The 20,842-nt window shown below is 45.8% G+C and overlaps 1 protein-coding gene across 3 annotated transcripts in view; it reads left to right on the top strand.

Moving 5' to 3' along the window:
- The window catches only part of PHKA2 (phosphorylase kinase regulatory subunit alpha 2), a 78,553-nt gene that overhangs the window by 47,657 nt on the left and 10,054 nt on the right, over positions 1–20,842 (top strand). For all 3 annotated transcript variants that reach the window (XM_055337630.1, XM_055337631.1, XM_055337632.1), the window contains 14 exons: positions 1,183–1,261; positions 4,433–4,567; positions 5,791–5,900; positions 7,101–7,245; positions 7,702–7,780; positions 11,492–11,655; positions 13,001–13,180; positions 16,323–16,411; positions 17,581–17,714; positions 18,134–18,290; positions 19,076–19,155; positions 19,559–19,637; positions 19,737–19,866; positions 20,432–20,533. In XM_055337630.1, the coding sequence (XP_055193605.1) occupies positions 1,183–1,261; positions 4,433–4,567; positions 5,791–5,900; positions 7,101–7,245; positions 7,702–7,780; positions 11,492–11,655; positions 13,001–13,180; positions 16,323–16,411; positions 17,581–17,714; positions 18,134–18,290; positions 19,076–19,155; positions 19,559–19,637; positions 19,737–19,866; positions 20,432–20,533 (1,663 nt within the window). The remainder of the gene's footprint in view (positions 1–1,182; positions 1,262–4,432; positions 4,568–5,790; positions 5,901–7,100; positions 7,246–7,701; positions 7,781–11,491; positions 11,656–13,000; positions 13,181–16,322; positions 16,412–17,580; positions 17,715–18,133; positions 18,291–19,075; positions 19,156–19,558; positions 19,638–19,736; positions 19,867–20,431; positions 20,534–20,842) is intronic.

The following is a 20,842-nucleotide window of genomic DNA, read 5'->3' as shown; positions in this document are numbered from 1 at the left end:
GGTGTAGATGATGTATGGCTGACGTTATCAGATGCGTTCATCTGTCCTCACAGGCTCCTGCCCAGCTGACTGCTCTGGGCCCCTGGGAAGAGGTGTGGATGAAAGAGTCTAGGAGAAGAGCTGGGAGCTCCAGCCTGTTAGGCTGGCCCAGTCCTGTGTGTCCTCCCAAACTCTAGGAAAGGGTAGGGGAGAGGTTTGAGTAGTAGGTCCAGTCCAGTACCACTTGGGTTGCCTGTGTATAAAGGAAGACAGAAAGTAAAGCTGTCACCGTGGAAGTGGGCATTAGGAGCTTCTGGAGCTGAAGTGGGTTGGTGGTTTCGTGGCTGTGATTGCCTCCTCAATTTCATGGTCATGTCCTTGGGGGTGGGGACTGTCTCCTACTTCTGTCCTTCTTAGTAGGGAATACCACGTCTGTCTCTTGGAAAGCTGGCTCTGCCTTTGACTAGCAACCTGACCTCGTGAGCCAGCCTCAGTTTCCTCTTCTGTAAAGTAAAGAGGTTGGGCTTGATCATTTCTACTATACTTGCCAGCTCTGATCTCTGGGTCTGTGAGAGGAGGAACAAACAGCTCTGCTTCGTTGCCTCTTCAATGGAAAGGCCTTCATGTAAGCCCAGCATTAGGTCAGATTCCTCCTCAGAACTCCAGAGCACCTTGAGACCCTCCTGAAGACTCCGGTCATTTATAGAAGATGTGAGGAGAGCCATATTGAAACAGCACTCTGTGCAATCATGGAGGGGAGCTTTGTGCTTCAGGACAGTCAGCCCAGGACCAAGTCCCTTCTCTGCCACCTAGCTTAAGTGCATTACCTCGATTGCCCCACCCATAAAATGCTAGTCTGGTGCCTCCCTGTCAGGAGGCCTGAACGTGACTGTGAGTGTATAGGGGCTCAGCCCGGGACTGGCGTGGAGTGAGGGCTCATGAGGTTTGAGTCACTGCTGTTCTTTCCAGTCGCCAAGGTGGTGGCACGTTTGGCTAGTCCTGGAGAGCAAGGTGCCAGAGCACAATATGTTCATCAGTGGCTATCTAATGGTGTACTGTGTTTCAGAGAAGATAAGCAGTTCACTTGAAAAACAGAGTTAAAATACTGAATATTTTGAGCCCCCAGATATTTCATTTACCTAGTTGGGTTTAAGGTGAGATTTCATTCAGTATTTTACAGTGTCACTATTCCTCTTTTCCTAGGGATTCCTCGCCACTGGGGAAATTGACCCCTTAAATAGAAGATTTTCCACTTCTGTCAAACCCGATGTTGTAGTACAAGGTTCGTGAGCATGTTTACTATTCATATTTAACTGGGTAAAGTCAATGGTTTTTTTTTAAGATTTTATTTATTCATGAGAGACACACAGAGAGAGGCAGAGACACAGGTAGAGGGAGAAGCAGGCTCCCTGCGGGGAGCCCGATGTGGGACTCGATCCCAGGACCCCGGGATCACGACTTGAGCCAAAGGCAAACGCTCAGCCACTGAGCCACCCAGGTGCCCTGCAATGTTATTTTTAATGCAAAAGATTCCCTAGTTTCCTATTCTACTTTTAAAAAAGTACACCAGTGTGCTTCAGTGTGTATGGGCTCTGCAACATCCCTTCTATAACTCACTAGCTCAGTATTCTTCTCAACCACAAAGTTACTTTCTACAAAGCATTTGTTTTCTTGAATCCAAATCTTGATTGCAGTTGGGGCACAAGTGATTCCCCGAGCATCATTTTTCATTGCAGTTCTTTAAAAAGTAGAACATTACCCTGGTGAAAAAACGCAAGTAAAGGTTCACGCATTCCTTCCTTGAGGTCTGGCTTCTCTCCAGAGTTGCAGGCCCATGTCTTCACCTGCCTCCCCTCCCTTCCAGCTAGCCCCGCTTCCAGAGAGGTGGAAGGCCAGTGTGGACTGCTGCTCTAGTGTTGGCTCTGCCTAGCCTTGCAATTTCATCTCCCTGTGCCTTGGGGTCCTCATAACTGGTGCCCCCTCACAGGGTGACATTGAGATGCTCTGCGATTGTCATGAAGAAAGCCCCCAGTGTAGGTCCTCGCTCACCAGTTCCTCTCCCTCCCTCCTAGACTCCTGAGGAGCTCACATGCCTCATAGGGCAACTTAGGTACCAGCTGATATCAGCACTTTGTGTATATGCCTTATTTCCTTTAAATTACACCATTCATTTCATTTTTAGAGAGGAAAGAGGGGAGGGGCACAGGGAAAAAGAATCCTGAGCACTGATCCCAGCACAGAGCCTGACCTGGGGCCATGTCATGGGATCATGACCTGAGCCAAAATCAAGAGTCAGACACTGGACCGACTGAGCCACCCAGGTGGCTACGTCATACATGTCTTAAGGATGAGGCCTGTATCCTTCTTCTAGCTTCTGTGTTGTTTGGCACACACCTACTTAGTAGGTTAACAACAATTATTGAATACATGCAAGGCAATCCTGTTTGTGACCATGGACTCATTCCCCTGTGCCTGCCTGGGATACAGTAAGAGGCTCTGTGGGGCATCATCCGATTGATACTGAGCTCCAGGCCCTCAACAGCAACAGTTTCATCAGCTAGAAATTGTAACAGTTATGATTATCTTCCCCATCTTACACATGAGGCTTAGAGGTTAGCTCGCTCAAGGGCCCAGAGCTGACAGAGGGAGGTGCAAACTCGGTGCTGACGTCCAAGTGGACTGATCCAGCCTGACTCCAGAATCTGCACTTAAACACAACACGTGCTGCTAAGTGAGCCCTTAAATTCACGAGGCCGCTTTTCCAACTGTAGGCTGGGGCCCGTTGAGGGGTCTTTAGCCACTTTTTTTTTTCTTTTAATGTTCTAGAATAGAACAGAAACAGAATAGAAAATATAATAAGATCTGGCCTGGAGGAAGAAGTACAGTTTCAGAAACTTCCTGCATATGGCTGTATCAGATCATGGGCTCACAGGTCTCAGTCAAACCACTGCAGTAAGAGTCGCCTTTACAGGAGAAGAAATGTGTGGGAGATATCAGAAAGGGACACAGAACATAAAGACTTCTAACTCTGGGAAATGAACTAGGGGTGGTGGAAGGGGAGGAGGGCGGGGGGTGGGGGTGAATGGGTGACGGGCACGGAGGGGGACACTTGACGGGATGAGCACTGGGTGTTATTCTGTATGTTGGTAAATTGAACACCAATAAAAATTAATTTATAAAAAAAAAAAAAGAGTCGCCTTTACAGAGAGTGACCACTGATCTTTACATGGCATTGAGAGCTTCAGAAGAAACAGATGTTAAGAGACACCACTTCACCCAGTCCTACATGGCTGAGGTTCCCATTTCCTGGAATTGGCTACACGTGGCCAGCAGATGTGGGGCTTCCCCACAGGGCCTTGTTATGAAGCTCAGATGAGGTCACAGATATTAAAATACTTTGAAAAGTATCACATGTTATGTAAATAAGGAGGTGACCTTCAGGTCTCAGTGGCATTTATGTGTATTGTACATTCAAGGCCACCAGCCTATAGGTACAATGGTGGGGCTCAGTGGACTACTGTAGTAGTAACCGAATCACCTTCTAGCCTGAGCACCACCCTCACACTCTGTTCCCAGCAGGCTCTACTGCAGTTGAAACCTTCCCCCCTTTCTGAGACCAGAACCTCCCTCCACCAGTCCCCTTCCCAAGACTCCTTCCCTTTACTAGAGCACTATTCTCTTAAAAGTCACATTCAAAGCAGAACTGGTACAGGAGGTGCAGGGGTTGGAGTCCCTGCTCAGGCCCCCATGTCCCAGGCATGTGAGTCCCCTGCCTGCTGGAGAGCCAGGTGCCCAGCCTCACTCACTAGAGATGGGGCCCCAGCCGGCCCATTCAGGGTGCAGGGCCCAGCTCTGGGGTGGCTCTTCCCCACCAGCAAGACCCTATGCTGTGCTTCATGGGTGGGCCAGGCTGTTAACAGCCCCATTTTCCCTTCTTCCCGGAGGGAGCAATCTTCCCCAACCTCTCCCTTGGTCAGGACACCCTGCTAGTACATACCACAATATTGCTCTTTCCTGTTCTTTGAGACCAGGAGCTCCAGCTTCTCCTGGCATCCCCCCATGGAGAGCTGTTTCTGCTTCTCACTCCATATGAAAAGAACACAAGACAGGTTTAGAATAAATGCAGACCCACAGGGAGGCAAGCCATCATTTGAGATAGGGTAATTTGGTTTGGGATCTGTTTAAGACCATTTCTAGAAGTCTCTTATCAGACTGTCTTAAACATTGATGGCACTTAATAAAAATGCTTCATGGGGGTTGGGGAGGTGAGGCCAGAGAGAACCAGGAAGAGTGGCAGGAAAATTGCTGTGATTTTCAAAGCCACCCAGTGTGTGGAGAGCATGCTGCTGTGTATGTCAGAGGCCAAAAGAAAGATCAGTCAATAATATATTCTCCATGCGAGGAGACTAAGGGCCACAGGCTAATGCAGATGCTATTATGCTCTTGTTCACAGTTACTGTTCTGGCAGAAAACAACCACATTAAGGACTTATTGAGGAAACATGGGGTAAACGTCCAGAGTATTGCTGACATTCATCCAATCCGAGTCCAGCCAGGCCGAATTCTCAGTCACATATATGCCAAGCTTGGTAGGTTTGGGGAAATGGCAGGGTGGTTTTGGTGAGAGGCATCTTGGTTCTAGGTTTTGGTTCTTTTTTTTTTTAAGATTTTATTTATTTATTTTAAGTTTATTTATTTATTTATTTATTCTATTCATTCATTCATTCATTCATTCATGAGAGACACAGGTCTCCAGGATTATGCCCTGGGCTGAAGGTGGCTCTAAACCACTGAGCGACCCAGGCTGCCCTAGGATTTTATTTATTTATTCATGAGAGACACAGAGAGAGGGAGAGAGAGAGGCAGAGACAGGCAGAGGGAGAAGCAGGCTCCCTGCATGGAGCCTGATGCAGGGCTCTATCTGATCCCCAGACCCCAGGATCACTCCCTGAGCCAAAGGCAGGCGCTCAACCATTGAGCCACCCAGGCGACCCTAGGTTTTGGTTCTGAGGGAGACTTATAGGTATAAACTGTGAAGAATTGGGCAAGGCACCAAATCACATGGTTCGACCTCTTCAAAGTGAAGAGGAGTGGCAGACAAGCATGTTCTCATGCTTGTTCAGTAGATGTCGCCAAAGTGTGGCTGTGCCCTTCACCAGATCTGTTGTAAAATAAGGTACCACCTTTGAAAATTCTCAATTGGAACAGTCATTTGTGTCTCGATATGTTTCTAATTTTTATCTGTAATCTTAGAAAAATGCTCATTTACCCATTAAAACAGGAGTGGAGGTTCTCTTTCTAAAATATAACTTTTTTTTAAAGATTTTATTATTTATTCATGAGAGACACAGAGAGAGAGGGAGATACACAGGCAGAGAGAGAAGGCTCCTCACAGGGAGCCCAATGTGGGACTTGTTCCCGGGGCTCCAGGATCATGCCCTGGGCCGAAGGGAGGCGCCCAACCACTGAGCCACCCAGGCGTCCCTCTAAAATACAACTTTGCTTAGATTTTAGAAACTATAACTAGGCTCGGTAGGAAATAAATTAGAAGTAAACGTTAATAAAGTTCTATCAGTAGTTTCATTCCACATAGATGTTGAACAGGGTGCTATTTGTGTACATGCATGAAGAGAAGGCAGTGGGATTTGTTTTTAATTCATCCTTGTCCTATTTTAAAGAAGGATCAACGGTGTTAGGAAAACTAAACCCCGAAGTGGGTTAACATGCAAAAAGCCCAGTCTTAGCCAAAGTCACTTGGATTAGAAGTTGCCATATTGATCTAACTCTAATTTCTCTTTTATTTTTCAAATAGGACGGAATAAGAATATGAAATTGAGTGGGCGACCATATCGGCACATTGGAGTCCTTGGAACATCTAAGCTGTATGTGATTAGGAACCAAATCTTTACTTTCACACCCCAGGTGAGTAGAGCAGGCCAGTAGCAAAGCAACACGCATCCTTTGATTAAGTTCCCTTTTCTTCGTGGTGAGCTACTGTGAATGCGGTAGAATGAGCGTGTGTATGTTCAAATAGCGATGTGTAATATGACGCCCAGGCCCTACTGCAATTCTTTAGTCCCAGTAGGTGCTCAGTAAGCATGGCTTGAATCAAATTGAGTGTGTCGTCATTTCGTCATGAGGAGTAGTGAAATGCATACCACTTCCCAAATTTGCTAGGTACCTGTCCCTTGACTTGCTGTCCCTGTGCCCGATAGCAGTCCCTGACCTTTGCTTACGTTGTCTGAAGACCCGCCATGAAACACCTAGCCTATCTGATTTTCAAGCCCTCCCCCTTGAGGAGATACCAAATATACTGATTATAGAACTTTTTTTCCAGAGTTTTCTTTTTGTTTTTTGTTTCTTGTTTTTTTTTTTTTTTTTAACAAAAGAAAGTAGTCCTACAGAACCCGAACCAAATATTCTCCATCCATTTGGCCAGCTAGAAAGATCAGCTCTAGGCTCCCTTTGACACTGTGGGCACGGCTCCCCACCCCCCAGGCACACTGTCAGCCATGGGGTCATGGATCAGTAGCCCCGAGTTGTTCTTTTTCACGCTAGCCCACGTTGCTTGCTTAAATCTTGTGAGTTATTTCCCTTTGTAACACACGTCAGACCAGAGCTGAGTGTGGACTAGTCCCGAGGTTGGAGAACAGTTTGATTTTCATCGACACCAGGCAGTAGTGCCTATAGTTCACATTAGCCAGGTCATCAGTCAGGTAAACACAGCCTCCATGTCTCACCTGCTCCCAGTGCCCTCACTTCCCTCACTTGGAAATCCTCTGAGCCCAGCAGCTTTAGAATGAGTAAGATTTAAGGAGTTATTGATTTCCTTTCAGGGACAGCGGTGTTGGGCCAGATGCTTAAATCCTCATCTGAGGAGCCATAAATAGATCTGGCTGTGCACCTTTACCTTCCACGCTAATGTAGCTACGATTCCTGGGCAGGCGACAGATTGATTTTTGCCTGATTGCAAGGAGAGCCCCATGATGGGGGCAGATACAGCCAGGATTGAGCCTCTTCTCTGGAAACAACATGCAAGGATTAGTGCTGTCGTGAATGACAGCTGGGGCTGTGTCGGGGGAATGAAGGACAGCCTTTTACTGGGCCTGATCTGACTTGCAGTTCACGGACCAGCATCACTTCTACCTGGCCCTGGACAATGAGATGATTGTGGAGATGCTGAGGATCGAGCTGGCCTACCTGTGCACCTGCTGGCGGATGACGGGCAGACCCACGCTCACCTTCCCCATCACCCACACCATGCTCAGTAACTTTGCGAACTTGATCTGCCTGATTCATGTCCCACTGTTGGTTTGGGCCCTTTTCAGAATGTTTAAAATCAGTCCCATAGACAAAGCTAAGTACCGAAGGGGAGGTTCTTAGCAGTTTGGTTTCTGAGCTCAGGAATCTTCCATAAGTATTTTATTAGATTATGTTTTTTTATTGTTGTTGTTGTTTTTAAGATTTTATTTATTTATTCATGAGAGACACAAAGAGAGAGGAAGGCAAAGACACAGGCAGAGGGAGAAGCAGGCTCCTGACATGGGACTCGATTCCGGGTCTCCAGGATCAGGCCCTGGGCTAAAGGTGGCGCTATAAACCGCTGAGCCACCCGGGCTGCCCTTATTAGATTATGTTGGTGAAAACATTTCATGGCATGTCCCCAAAACCAAAAAGTATTTCCAAATTAAGTAAACTAACTCATCTTTCCCCCCTCCCTTAGCAAATGATGGCTCAGACATTCATTCTGCAGTTCTTTCTACAATTAGAAAACTAGAGGATGGATATTTTGGAGGAGCCAGGTAATTTGTGGTTTTGTGTTTTGTTTTTTAAGTATCAGTGACTTTTCTTTTTTTTTTTAAGATTTTATTTATTTATTCATGAGAGGCAGAGACACAGGCAGAGGGAGAAGCAGGCTCCACATAGGAAGCCTGATGCGGGACTCGATCCCGAGACTCCAGGATCACACCCTGAGCCCAAGACAGACCCTCAACCTCTGAGCCACCCAGGCGTCCCATCAGTGACCTTTCTTAAAAGTCTTTTGCTAAATAAATAAAATCTTTAAAATAAAGTGGGGGGTGGGATCCCTGAGTGGCTCAGAGGTTGAGCGTCTGCCTTAGGCTCAAGGTGTGATCCTGGAATCCCGGGATCAAGGCCTGCATCGGGCTTCCTGTGTGGAGCCTGCTTTTCCCTCTGCCTGTGTCTCTGCCTCTCTCTCTCTCTCTCTCTCTCTCTCTCTCTCTCTCTCTCTCTCGAATAAATAAATAAATAAAATATTTTAAAAAAAAGGATGCTGTCCTTCCCCCATTTTTCATATCAATTGCTGAACATAGAAGCATGGAGCTTTAGATTAAAAAGGAAATTAAAACCCTTCACCCCTGTGGAACTGGAATCCTCTCTAAAGCAGCTCTCAGTGGATGTTTGTGAAGCTTTTACAGGTGCCAGGAGGCCTGGGGTGTGGAGAGGCAAGCATACCGAGTCTCTCTGAAGTGGCATTCTTGGATTGCATGTATGGAATGCTGTGTCTGTTTCTAGTGAAGGACCTAGAAGAAAACACCCAGTGCCTGGGATCTAGCAGGTGCCCAGTAAACACGCCCTGAACTGACTTGAGTGTGCTGTCACCTGAAGAATAATTCATAGAACTTTAAAAAATTCCTTGAGTGGCCCTCGGAGCAGAGCGCCTGAATGGGCCTGCCTATACCACTGTCCCCTCCTCCTCAGTGGAGCGATACCTATTCTACTTTTCAGGCCCACAGTAATACGGGTGCTCCCCATGATCCCGGGTAGGCACCTTGAGTGATACAGGCTCACCTCCTGAGAAAACCAATTCGATTTTTATATTTTTTGACTGTCAGGAGGCAGAGGTTTTCTCAATAGCATATAGGCCCTGATCTCTCCTAATCTCCTGGAATATGTGAGAAGGGTTCCAAGAACCTCACTGTTCGGCCGGCCCTGAGTGAGGTGCGACCCTTTCTGGGCCCTGGAGTCTTCCGTTGGTTCCCTGATGGAATGCCAGTTGCTGAGTGTTTGGACATTGACGTCGGCCCTTCTCACATCTTCCCACACCAGGGACCCTGCTGCCGCCATAAATGTTTTTTAAAACTGGTAAATACACATAATATAAAGCTTACCATCTTAGTCATTTTGAAGTATACAGTTTGGTAATGTTAAGCACATTCACATTGTCGTGCAACCGACCACCAGGACTCTTCATCTTGTCAAAGGGAAACTCTCTACCCATTAAACAATATCTCCCCAATTCTCCTTGTCCCAGCCGCTGGCAACCACCATTGTACTTTCTGTCTCTAGGTATCTCATCTAAGTGGATTCATCCAGTGTGTTTTTTTGTACCTGGCATATCTCAGCACCGTAACTGCAGTTGGCACGCACTTTCGTACATTTCACGTCCGGTTTGGATAAGTTACCACCTGGTGTATGGCATCGTAGCCAAGAGAAGATACCATACATCCATAATGAGTGTTTATCAGAATAAACACTTGAATTGAAATCTAATCATTGTCAAAAAGGATACTGTCTGCAGTTAATTGCTCTCTTGCAGGACACTCTGTGCTGTTTTGTGTGCATCATCTGATTTAGTCTTCATTGTGTCATGTGGGTGGTATTCCTCTTCTACAGACAAGGGGCTATAGGCTCAGAGAGCAAGGGGCACAAGATGAATAGGTGCAGAAGCTTGGTAAGAACCCAAGAACCAGCTCTAATCTCTGTGCCGAGCTGGATGAGGGCTTACAAAAACAAGGAGGGCCTCTTGTTTATACAGTATGGTGAACGACTCAGAGAACAGTGGAAGGAAACAGGAATGCCTGGGCCCCATGGGCTACCTTTCCTATTAAGTTCTTGATAATTAAAAGTGAATCTCAGGGTGCCTGGGTGGCGTAGTCAGTTAAGTGTCTGCCTTCGACTCAGGTCATGATCCCAGGGTCCTGGAATCAAGCCTCATATGGGGCTTCCTGCTCGGCAGGAAGTCTTCTTCTCCCTCTGCCCTTTTCCCCTGCTTGGGATCTCTCTCTCTCAAATAAATAAATAAAATCTTTAAAAACAAACAAAAACTGAATCTAATTTTGGCTTTTCCTTAGGTTTGAGGGTCTTTTTTTGTTTGTTTAAAGATTTTATTTATTCATGAGAGACACAGAGAGAGAGGCAGAGACACAGGCAGAGGGAGAAGCAGGCTCCCTATAGGGAGCCCGATGTGGGACTTGATCCCAGAATCACAACCTGAGCCAAAGGCAGGCACCCAACCTCTGAGCCACCCAGGCACCCAGGTTTGAGGGTCTTTATTTTATTTTTTATTTTTTAAAAAGATTTTATTTATTTATTCATGAGAGACACAGAGAGAGGCAGAGACACAGGCAGACGGAGAGGCAGGCTCCTCGCAGGGAGCCCGATGTGGGATTCAATCCCGGGACTGGGATCACGCCCTGAGCCAAAGGCAGATGCTCAACCGCTGAGCCACCCAGGCATCCCCGCGGGGTCTTCCGGGATCACTCCCTGAGCCAAAGACCTGACCCAAAGGCAGACGTTCAACCACTGAGCCTTTCCAGGTGCCCCCAGAAGCCTTTTTAAATTACTGCCTTTCCACCTTTGTCCTGACTCCTTTCAACTTCATCAGAGAGAAACTTTCCATTGTCTTTTATACACACTACCTCACCTCCCCTTGTCCCTAGTCTGAAGACAAGAGAATCAGTAAAATGGGCCCTAGGGCCCTGGAGGGAGATTTTATTTTATTAAAGGAAAGGCTTTTTTTCCTTCCCTTAGGCCATGTTTCTTGCTGTAGTCCATTTGCCCACTCAAGCTTGAGCACCCACGAATTCATTTGCATTATATGCTTCAGTGTGCTTCTTAAACAGTTTCTCTCAGCCATTTCTACTAAGTCCTCATCTGATGCTAGTAGCTCCCAATATCCTATTGTCTTCTGCCTCTGGAGCTACCTTTTATCCCCCCAAAGATTTCATTTATTTATGATGCCACTCTGGGCATCTGTTCCAGTCTGGGGATGGTCCTCGCATTGCATTCCTTCTAGAAAGAACTGTAAAAAAAAAAAAAAAAAAGAACTTTGCTTCTGAGACTGCCTCTCCTATCATATACCTATGCCTGTGTGACCATATTACATGGTAGGTTTTGTTCTGGTCCAGTTGTTTTAGGACAGAAAAAACCCCAAGGCTTGGTTTGGTTCTGGTTAAAAGTGGTTCAGTCACTCTGTTTTGTAAAACTTACGTTGGTTCAGTAAAATAGATTTTTGTTTGTGTTGGGTTTGGGAGTAAGAAATCAGCATGATTCATTTTGACTTTTAATATGCTATGTGCTCCTACTTTATACTTGGTATTGAATTTTTGTTTTAATTTCTTGGCTGACTACTTATGTGGGGCAATCTGCAGAGTGACGTATTTATTGATTCTGGCAGAAGCACCATCTGGTTGTTGAAAAGTCTCTCTCTGATTCATAGTGGAAGTTTGTCCACATGCACCTGTATTTCTAACATAGTGTCTCCTTGACAGAGTAAAATTAGGGAGCCTTTCGGAATTTCTTACCACGTCCTTCTACACGTATCTGACGTTCCTGGATCCAGACTGTGATGAGAAGTTGTTTGATGATGCCAGTGAAGGGAGCTTCAGTCCTGATTCAGATTTGGGAGGGTATCTGGAAGACACCTATAATCAAGGTACAGCTCGGAATGCTTTTGCAGGTGGTTCATTGAATTTATTTAAACCTTGGCATTGTGATAAAATTGCCCTGAAATTCAAGCACAGAAAATTATTGGTAATTAACATAACAAAAAAGAGGCTTTGGAAACTGGCATCTATTAAAATGAATAGATGTTAAAAACCTAAACGGTAGAAGTGGGGCTTTTTTTAAACCTAGAGGGACAAAGAGTTTCAGGAATGAGGATTCTTCACCAAATATATTCTAATTTTTCTTTTAAAAAAAGATTAAAAAAATAAAAATAAAAAATAAAATAAGATTTTTATTTATTTATTTGAGGGAGGGAGAGAGAGATCATGAGCAGGGGGGAAGGGCAGGGGGGGAAGCAGACTCTGGGCTCTATCCCAGGACCCTAAGATCATGACCTGAGCCAAAGGCAGGTGCTTAACTGAGCCACCCAGGTGCCCTTCACCAAATATATTCTAAAGACAGAAGCACACTGCTTGGATTTTCAAAGGAATGGTAGAGTGATCTAGATTTGGTTGGATATGAGGGATGAAATCCTGTATGTATATTTCTCAAACTGAACAAGGTTTTGGGATGAAGTGACCATTTTTTACTTTTCCATGGTACGTGGGATTGGGGCTGGGCATTCCGTAGTGTTTAGCTCACTCCTGACAAGTGAAACAAAAAGATCAGATATCAGCTGCCGGCCCTCAGGGTTTCTTCCATACTAACTTCATCTTGGTACGATGTGTAGCTATCTTGACCTGTATTTTCTTTTCCTAAGATGAAGAGTTTCCAAACAATCACTTTAAAAACACTACATAGTGGGATCCCTGGGTGGCTCTGCAGTTTAGCGCCTGCCTTCAGCCCAGGGCGTGATCCTGGAGTCCTGGGATCGAGTCCCACATCAGGCCCCCTGCATGGAGCCTGCTTCTCCCTCTGCCTGTGTCTCTGCCTCTCTCTCTGTCTCTCATGAATAAATAAATAAAATCTTAAAAAAAATAAAATAAAATAAAATAAAATAAAATAAAATAAAATAAAATACTACATAGGTGGGAGAGGGGTTGGGGTGACTGGGTGATGGGCACTGAGGGGGGCAACTTGGCGGGATGAGCACTGGTTGTTATGCTATATGTTGGCAAATTGAACTCCAATAAAAAAGATTAAAAAATAAATAAAAACACATATATTATCTATGTAAATTTCTTTATCCTCTGGGACTGGAGGTGCAAATACCTGTATGGCAACATTGCCTCCCACTAAATATCCTCAGCGCCACAGGCTACCCTCAGTCACTGGGACGCGTGGAGGATATTTCTGCAGCTTGCTTTCACTGGCTCTTTCTCTTGCTTGTCCAGTTACAGAAGGCGAAGATGAACTCGACCAATATATCAACCACCTCCTACAAAGCACATCCTTGAAGTGCTATCTGCCCCCTCTTTGTAAGAAGACAGAAGACAGCCATGTTTTCAGCGCCATCCACTCCACTCGGGATATACTTTCTGTGATGGCAAAGGCAAAGGGTTTGGAAATTCCATGTGCGTTATTAACTCTTTTCTGCCTGCTAAAATAACTTTTCAGAGTAACACATGAGCATAATTTAAAAGTCCGAGAATTCGAGAAGACAACAAAATGCAGAGGTTTCCCAACTCATCCTTCCCCTCCCCACTGACCCAGTCCTTCTACATAGAGGTGACCACTCCACTTTCAACTTTCAGTTGTTTCTTCTGGCATTTACGTATCTCTTTTTCTAAAATAATGTGTGTATCTTGCTCTCTTTGGATGTGTCAACTTTATTCAGCATCTGTTGGCTTCTTCTTAGGTGGATGAGGATTTAGCTGTCTTTAATCACCACGCCTCTACTTCACTTCCTATAACCTCGTGATATCGCGATATTAAAGTTTAGTTAAATCACTATTCACTCTTTATATTATTGTGTGTGTGCAAATATTCTGGACTGAGCATTATAGAGTACTGTGATTGTATTATTTTTATTTTTTGGTTTTTCTGAAATTAATACTATTAAATTTAAAAGTCAATAATACTATTAACTTTATCAGAAGTTGCTCTATCTTTTCATTTGCTTTTCTTCCTCTCTATACTTCCCAATGGCCCACAGTACAAATTTCCACAAGGTCAGTCATATCCAGGAGTTTCTCAGTTACACTGCTTAGTTCACAGGTCTCCTTCTGTCTGGGTTGATAGTGCTCTAGGCCTATTGCATACCTGTCATCCTGAGACTTCTCTTTACTATAATCTTTGGAATCTCATTTGCTTATCTCTTCAGTTGGCCTCCCTATTTCTTGAATCTAGCATGTTCCTCTTCCTTGATTTCTTCCTTTGGTGGAACACATTCTAGAGCAGTTTGAGAAGGTTTAAAAAACTGGTATGATGGAAGAGGGCAGGCACAGCAATGCCAATCCTCAGCCTGCTTGTTTCTGAAGTTCACTGCCCCTTTTGCCTGGTTGCCTCCATGTCTGGGTTTCCGACTTTATCCTGGGATCTTTCCTTACCATCATCCTGGAGTTTCCTAAGACTTCCTTGTCTCCTGGGTTGACTTTCCTGTTTTCTGTCTCTACTTTTCCTCTTTCTTAGCCTACTATCTTATTTTGGTCAAGACATCCAGTAGTTTCCTGAGAAATAGTATGTGGTGGGGAGAATTGTCAAGACCTTGCGAGTCTGAAAATATCTACAAATATTTGTTATATCCAGTTCAGAGTTTGGTTATAGAATTCAAGATTGAAAACCAATTTTTTATCAGAATTTTGAAAGCATTGCTTCACTGTCTTTTTGCTACTCGTGTTGCTATTGAGAAATCTAATCCCATTCTGATATTTGATCCTTCAACATAAACTATTTTTCTCTTTGAAATTTTTTTAGAATCTTCTCTGCTCCCAGGTTGTGAAATTTCAGTGATGTGCCTATATTAGGGTATATTTTCATCCGTTGTGTGGATGCTCCATGTACCCTTTCAATCTGGAAATTTATGTTTTGTCCTGTAAAGTTTTTCTGAAAGACTTCTTGATGCATTTCCTTCCCTACATTTACTCTGCTCTCTCTCTTCCTGGTACTCTCTGATTCCAGTGGTAACCTCCTGGAGAAGTCTTTAGCGTTTCTCTTTTGTCTTTTGCTCTGTTCTGAGGGCAACTGCCTCAACTTTTTATTCCACTCCCTCAAATGAGGTTTTTTACTTTTGCTATTATGTTTTCAGCCTTTGTTCTCTGAAGTGCGTTTATTCTTGTTTTGTGCATGCAATTCAATGTCTTACTACTGTAAGGATATTAACAGTGGAGCTTTAGGGTTTAGTTTTTACATTTTCTTCTCACTAAGTGGTTTCCAGGTCCCCCAAGTCAACTTTTCCCCCCTCTGGTTTCGGTCTTCCACATTAGAATCTTTCCTCAAATGCTGGGTGTTCCTTGGTTATCTGCTCACCTCTGCAAGTCTCTAAGCATGGAGGTGGGGTGTGGGTGATGGATGAGTGTAGGCTGGGTAGATTTCCCAGAGCTACTCTACAATCTCTTTTGCGATCTCCTTTTTGACAGGTCAGGGTCAGTCGCTTGGAGCTGTATGGTCACTTAACTCCACCCGAGGACTGTGGACATGCCACACACCCCACCTCTCGCATTCACTCTCTTCCACAGGCCCTCTAGTCTTCTGTCAGGAGGAGCAAGGCAGTTGCCAAGTTGTACGGATTGGAGGAAGATGTCTAGGGAGCTCACTGCTTCTTGCACAGCTTCTCTCCAGTCTTCCTTATTTCTGGACCCCTTCCGGACCCCCCAATTCCAGAGGTGTATATTGCAGCAAGCTCCTGAAACTTCTAAGGATTCTCTGACCTAAACCTGACTGGCTGTTGGTTGTTCTCACTGCAGACTTGGGGTTTTGTTGCCTTCTGTCTGCTTAGTCTGTTATCTTTCATTCATCTGTTTTCCTGCTTCCAAAATGTCACTACTGTTGTCTTCTCTCCCACTTTTCCCTATTCTTGAGGATTTGTCTTTTAAAAAAAAATTATTTTCTGCCAAGTTAAGGGGGGATTTGAGACAAATTAAAATGTGTGTTTCCTTTATTAGTACAGCCTGGAGGTCCATAAATGCCTTTTAAATATGCCCCATCTCTATTTTGAAAGCCTCCTATTTTCCCAAGATGATATGATCTAGCCTGGAAGACACAGATGGCTTGATGAATAAGTACTGATAATGATAGCATCCAAAGGTGGTTCAACACCAGAAGCTCCAGCAGCTGGCCCTGGCAAAGTGAAATGCACGCCGCACTCCCGGGAACTGGACGCCTCAGTTACCAGAAGGCCAGTGACCTTGGCCACATGCTCTTCCTTCACGGGTTCTCAGTTTCCTCATCTGAAAGACATAGGTCCACCTGAGTCATTTCTAAGGCTCCTTTCAGTCCTCAGATGCTATGTCAGTTCCCTGGAATTCCAGGAGGGAAAAGGGAAATTCTGCTCCTTAAGTAAAGCAAGATCCATGTCCAGCTCACTTCCTGTTCCCAGATTTAGCACGTGATGTGGCTACATGGTAAATTCTTTCCGAAATTAATTAAGCTAAATAAATAACGACTCCTTTAGTTGGTTTGTATTGGGTAAGGAGTAGCCGCCATACCTCTCAAAAGAAGTATCCTCCTCCTCCTCTTCCTCCTCCAAAGGCCTTGCTTGCTTCTCTTGTTTTCCAGTTGTTCCCATGACTTTGCCAACTAAAGTTCTGAGTGCTCACCGCAAGTCACTGAATCTTGTTGATTCTCCTCAGCCACTCCTAAAAAAGGTAAAGTATTTAGAATCACTTTTTTGTTTTTTAAGTGTGATGTTCTTCAGTGCTGGCATGGTCCCAAGAACTCTTTTATGTGGTTGAACTTGAAAGAGTGTATTTTTTGATATCCAGGACTTTGGGGATGGGAAGTTCTGGATTTCAGTGGGAACCCACTCACTTAGTTGTCTGCAGTCTGCCTTGTGTCCTTATGTACAATGCATGTGATGCAAACCTTTATATTTTGCATGTAGGAAAAGGCTACTGCCTTTCCACCTGCTCATCAGAATCTGTCATGCTAGAGGAAGTAAGCTAGCTCACTGCCTAGCCCTGCCCTGTCTGTGCCAGCCAGCCAAGGCCAGGCCATTTGCAGAGCAGGGTACAAAACTAGAAAAAGATCCCTAAGGAAAGTATAATCTCAGGGTGTTCCCCACTGGTTCCCATAATTTGTTTTATCTACAAGTCTCCCTTGATTTTCTCTCACATGAATATAAGGATTCAATGTCTACTGGAGAATATTTTAACCTAGCCTCAATTATAGGTTGTTTAAAACTTACATACTTTTTGTGTTTGTTTTGCTTTCAAATGGATATTTTATGGGGAACCCTGGGTGGCTCAGCGGTTTGGCACCTGCCTTCGGCCCAGGGCATGATCCTGGAGTCCCAGGATTGAGTCCCACTTCGGGCTCCCTGCATGGAGCCTGCTTCTCCTTCTGCCTATATCTCTGCCTCTCTCTGTGTGTCTCTCATGAATAAATAAATAAAAATCTAAAAAAAAAGATATTTTATTGCAGCCCAACCTATATAGAGAAAGATGGAAGCAAGTGACCAGTGTCAGGGACCACTCTGTGCTCTCCCAGTTGCCTCGTCCCCTCCACTCCAGTGGTAACCTCTAGCCTGCGATCTAGCGCCCATGGGTTCATTTTCACCTTTTTTTCAACTTTTCAATGTGTAAGTTTTGGGGGATTGGAAGTTCTGAGTTACTTACACATAATTTAACCTGTTCAGCCTGGTCTCTTGCGAACATCAAGTAACAGAGTGATTCACTGATCAGAAATAGTAAACATATAAATAAAAAGTTACAGAAGAGTCCCTGAAACCCTAGAGCCCAGCAATACAGAGTTCCAAGCCCCGCTGCTATGTTACACAGCCCCTCTCCCCTGGTTTTTTTGGCTTTTGTGTGTCTAGGCCCCTGATGAGGACTTCCTGTGGCCCAGAGATGACCATGGTGATGTGGACTGTGAGAAGCTGGTAGAGCAACTGAAAGACTGTGCAAACCTACAGGACCAAGCAGACATTCTGTACATTCTGTATGTGATAAAGTAAGTTTATGGTCTTCCTTAGCTCGAGCTTGTTCCATTCTCCTTGATTCTATTTGAGTTTTCTTGGCCTTCCAGCAAACCAGGTCACGATTCCCCCAAATTCCCCAGGATCACCATGAACAGACTTCTATCCCCTTCCCTGTCTACTAGTGCTGGTCTCCTGGGACGAGAAGGCTGAATGAGGCCAGGATCTCACTGCTTCCTGATGTTAGGCTTCTGTTTGAAATAGACATAAGGGATGCTGTGGTAAGATAAGATGGAACCCTCTCGGTGAGACTCAGAGGCACCGGGAGGGCTCCCAGAACTTGGCAGAATGTACAGTGATTCATTTCCCTCCCTGCCAAGTGAGCTCTGCTGCAAGAGAATCTGACTTGTAAGCCTTCCAGGCCATACTTCTGGAGTTTTCTATCTCTTGACAGAGGCCCCAGCTGGGACACAAATCTCTCCGGACAACACGGGGTCACAGTTCACAGCCTCCTCAGCGAGCTCTACGGGAAAGCTGGCTTGAACCAGGAGTGGGGTTTGATTCGCTACATCTCTGGCCTGCTCAGGAAGAAAGTAGAGGTCCTGGCAGAGGTCAGAGCAAGTGTACTCGGGCAGTCTGTTTGTTCTTTCTAGCCCCTAGAAGAGCCTGTGCCCTCTTTCTGTTAGAAAAGCTGGAGGCAAGTAGCTCATATTTGTAAAGGAAATCGGTTATCCAATACACAGATGGAATAGGCCCTCCTCTCCTGACCTCCCACTGTTCTTGGAGGGCAAGCAAAGGAAATGAAATTCAAGTTGATTAGTTTTGTTCCTTTTTAGCTGCAGAAAAGGGTTTTTACCAAGAAATAAAATGAAAATGCTTTGTGGCCTGCCACCTTTAAACAGAGCGTTCTTATTTCTGCACATCTGCAATATAATCGTGATTAACATTTTAACCCTGAGGCCCTGCAGAATCCAGAACTGCTCTCTAAGACAGTAGAATTCAATGTTATGGTAAGGTGACGGTGTTTACTGTGTGTAAATAATGGGGAAACTGGCAACTTAAGACTGTAATATGGTCATGAACCCTTAACACTGCTATCTTAGGACTCAGGACAGCTCATCTCACTTGTGGAATAGCTGGGAATACAGTGTGTTTACTACAGTGGGTGGGCATTGAATACCCAGGCCACAGAGCTCACAGGGCCCCAGCCCTGCTTGGGTGGCTCAGTCTGGGGTCTATATATGAATTTTCAAATAAATGGCAGCATGGGTCATAAAGCTTGTAAAGGTAAATCTGTCGTCTTGGTGGTGACACTTCCCTGTTGGCTTTTCTCTTCTCCGCCTCCTCCACCCTCCGGCTGTTGCCGTGGTCTGCATCCTTTTTCCTACACGAGTAGGCCTGCACAGACCTGCTGTCGCACCAGAAACAGCTCACAGTGGGCCTGCCACCAGAGCCCCGGGAGAAGACCATCTCTGCGTAAGTCTTCAGCCTAGTGGCCTTACATTTATAGGTGTGCCATCCACCATTCAGGAAAGGGCCCTTTTTTTGAGATTTAATTTATTTAGCTAAGAGAGAGAGAGCACAAGCGGGGCAGGGTCGGGGGGCAGGGAGCAGAAAGAGAGGGACAAGCAGACTCCACATTGAGCAGGGAGCCCTATGTAGGGCTTGATTCCACAACCCTGAGACCATGACCTGAGCTGAAATCAGGAGTTGGATGCTCAACTGAGTGAGCCATCCCATGCCCCAGGAAAGAGGATCTTTTTAAAAACACAGTCACTCAGGAGCTCCCAGCAGGAAAATAAGGCCCTTCTGTAGAGGGTGAGGAAGTACCACTCTTAGGTATCTTTCATGGTGTTTGTGTCTTGATGCTCCTTCCTAGGCCCCTGCCCCCGGAGGAGCTCACAAAGCTCATCTACGAAGCCAGTGGGCAGGACATCAGCATCGCCGTCCTCACACAGGTCAGGGGCGGAGGGAGGGGCAGGGCCACGCCTCAGTCCCAGTGCAGGGGCCTCTCCACCACCAGCCCCTGAAACGCTGTCTCCCCGTGTCTGCATCAGGAGATTGTGGTTTACCTGGCCATGTATGTCAGGGCGCAGCCCAGCCTCTTCGTGGAGATGCTCAGACTCCGGATCGGACTGATCATTCAGGTGATGGCCACGGAGCTAGCACGGAGCCTGAACTGCTCAGGTACGGTGCGCACAGGCAGGCCTTCGGGGGGGGGGGTTCCCACCCCTCCCACCCTGCCCCACTGGGGGCCTGCCCAAGTATTCTGAAATCAGGGCTTCTGAGCCTTTGCAAGTGCTCATGCTTTACCAGGTTCTCTCATTTCTGTGTCACTTGGCCAAGGCAGCTAGCACAGGATGCTGAATTTCATACATCAGGGAGAATGAGGCACTAGGGTCTCGTGCTCTGCTCCTGACAGCTAAGTTCCTTCAGTATCCCCCTGCGGTGAGAGGTCATCCTCCATTTCATAACACTTCTACCAGTGTAAATATGTAAATTGACTAGGAGCCACATTCCAGCATCGGGAATCATCGGTGTGAAAAATTACGTGTCTGAGTGTTAAGAAAATACACAATTTAAACCGTATTTGGAATCACCGAGGAGCAGCACAGTTCCACCCTGAAACAGTAGTGAGGTCATCCCAAGCAGGGAGACCTGCCGCGGTAGCCTTTGTCGCCATCTCCCCAAGCCCTGCCAGACTCAACATGCCAGCAGCTGTCGGAGATACTTAGAAGGTGTGTATTTGTAGGAGAAGAAGCTTCTGAAAGTTTGATGAATCTCAGCCCTTTCGACATGAAAAACCTCCTGCACCATATTCTGAGTGGAAAGGAGTTTGGCGTTGAAAGAAGCAGTAAGTCAATGCTCGGTTCACCATTGTGGGGGGCCAAAGGGGCGAGACAGGCATGCCCAGGGTCTCCTGGAGCTGCAATCGTGGACAGATTCTACAGGGGAGGGTCCTTGCTTTACAGAGACCTCCGTTTGTAGACCTCTGTGACCCCTTGTAGGCCGGCTGAGAGTAGTCGCATGTGGTTATGGCATGCACCCCTCTGCACCCTAGCTTGCCACCTCCCTCCTCCCACCCTCACTTGTGCACATGTGTGAGGAGGGCAGGGTATGACCAGGGTGTTGAGACGAGAGGGCTTTTTCCAGTCACCTGAGT

Source organism: Nyctereutes procyonoides, unplaced genomic scaffold (genome assembly GCF_905146905.1).
Source record: "Nyctereutes procyonoides isolate TBG_1078 unplaced genomic scaffold, NYPRO_anot_genome, whole genome shotgun sequence".
NCBI lineage: Eukaryota > Metazoa > Chordata > Mammalia > Carnivora > Canidae > Nyctereutes > Nyctereutes procyonoides.
The sequence above is the reverse complement of the archived record's forward strand: the minus strand, read 5'-3'. Positions and strand labels throughout refer to the sequence as shown.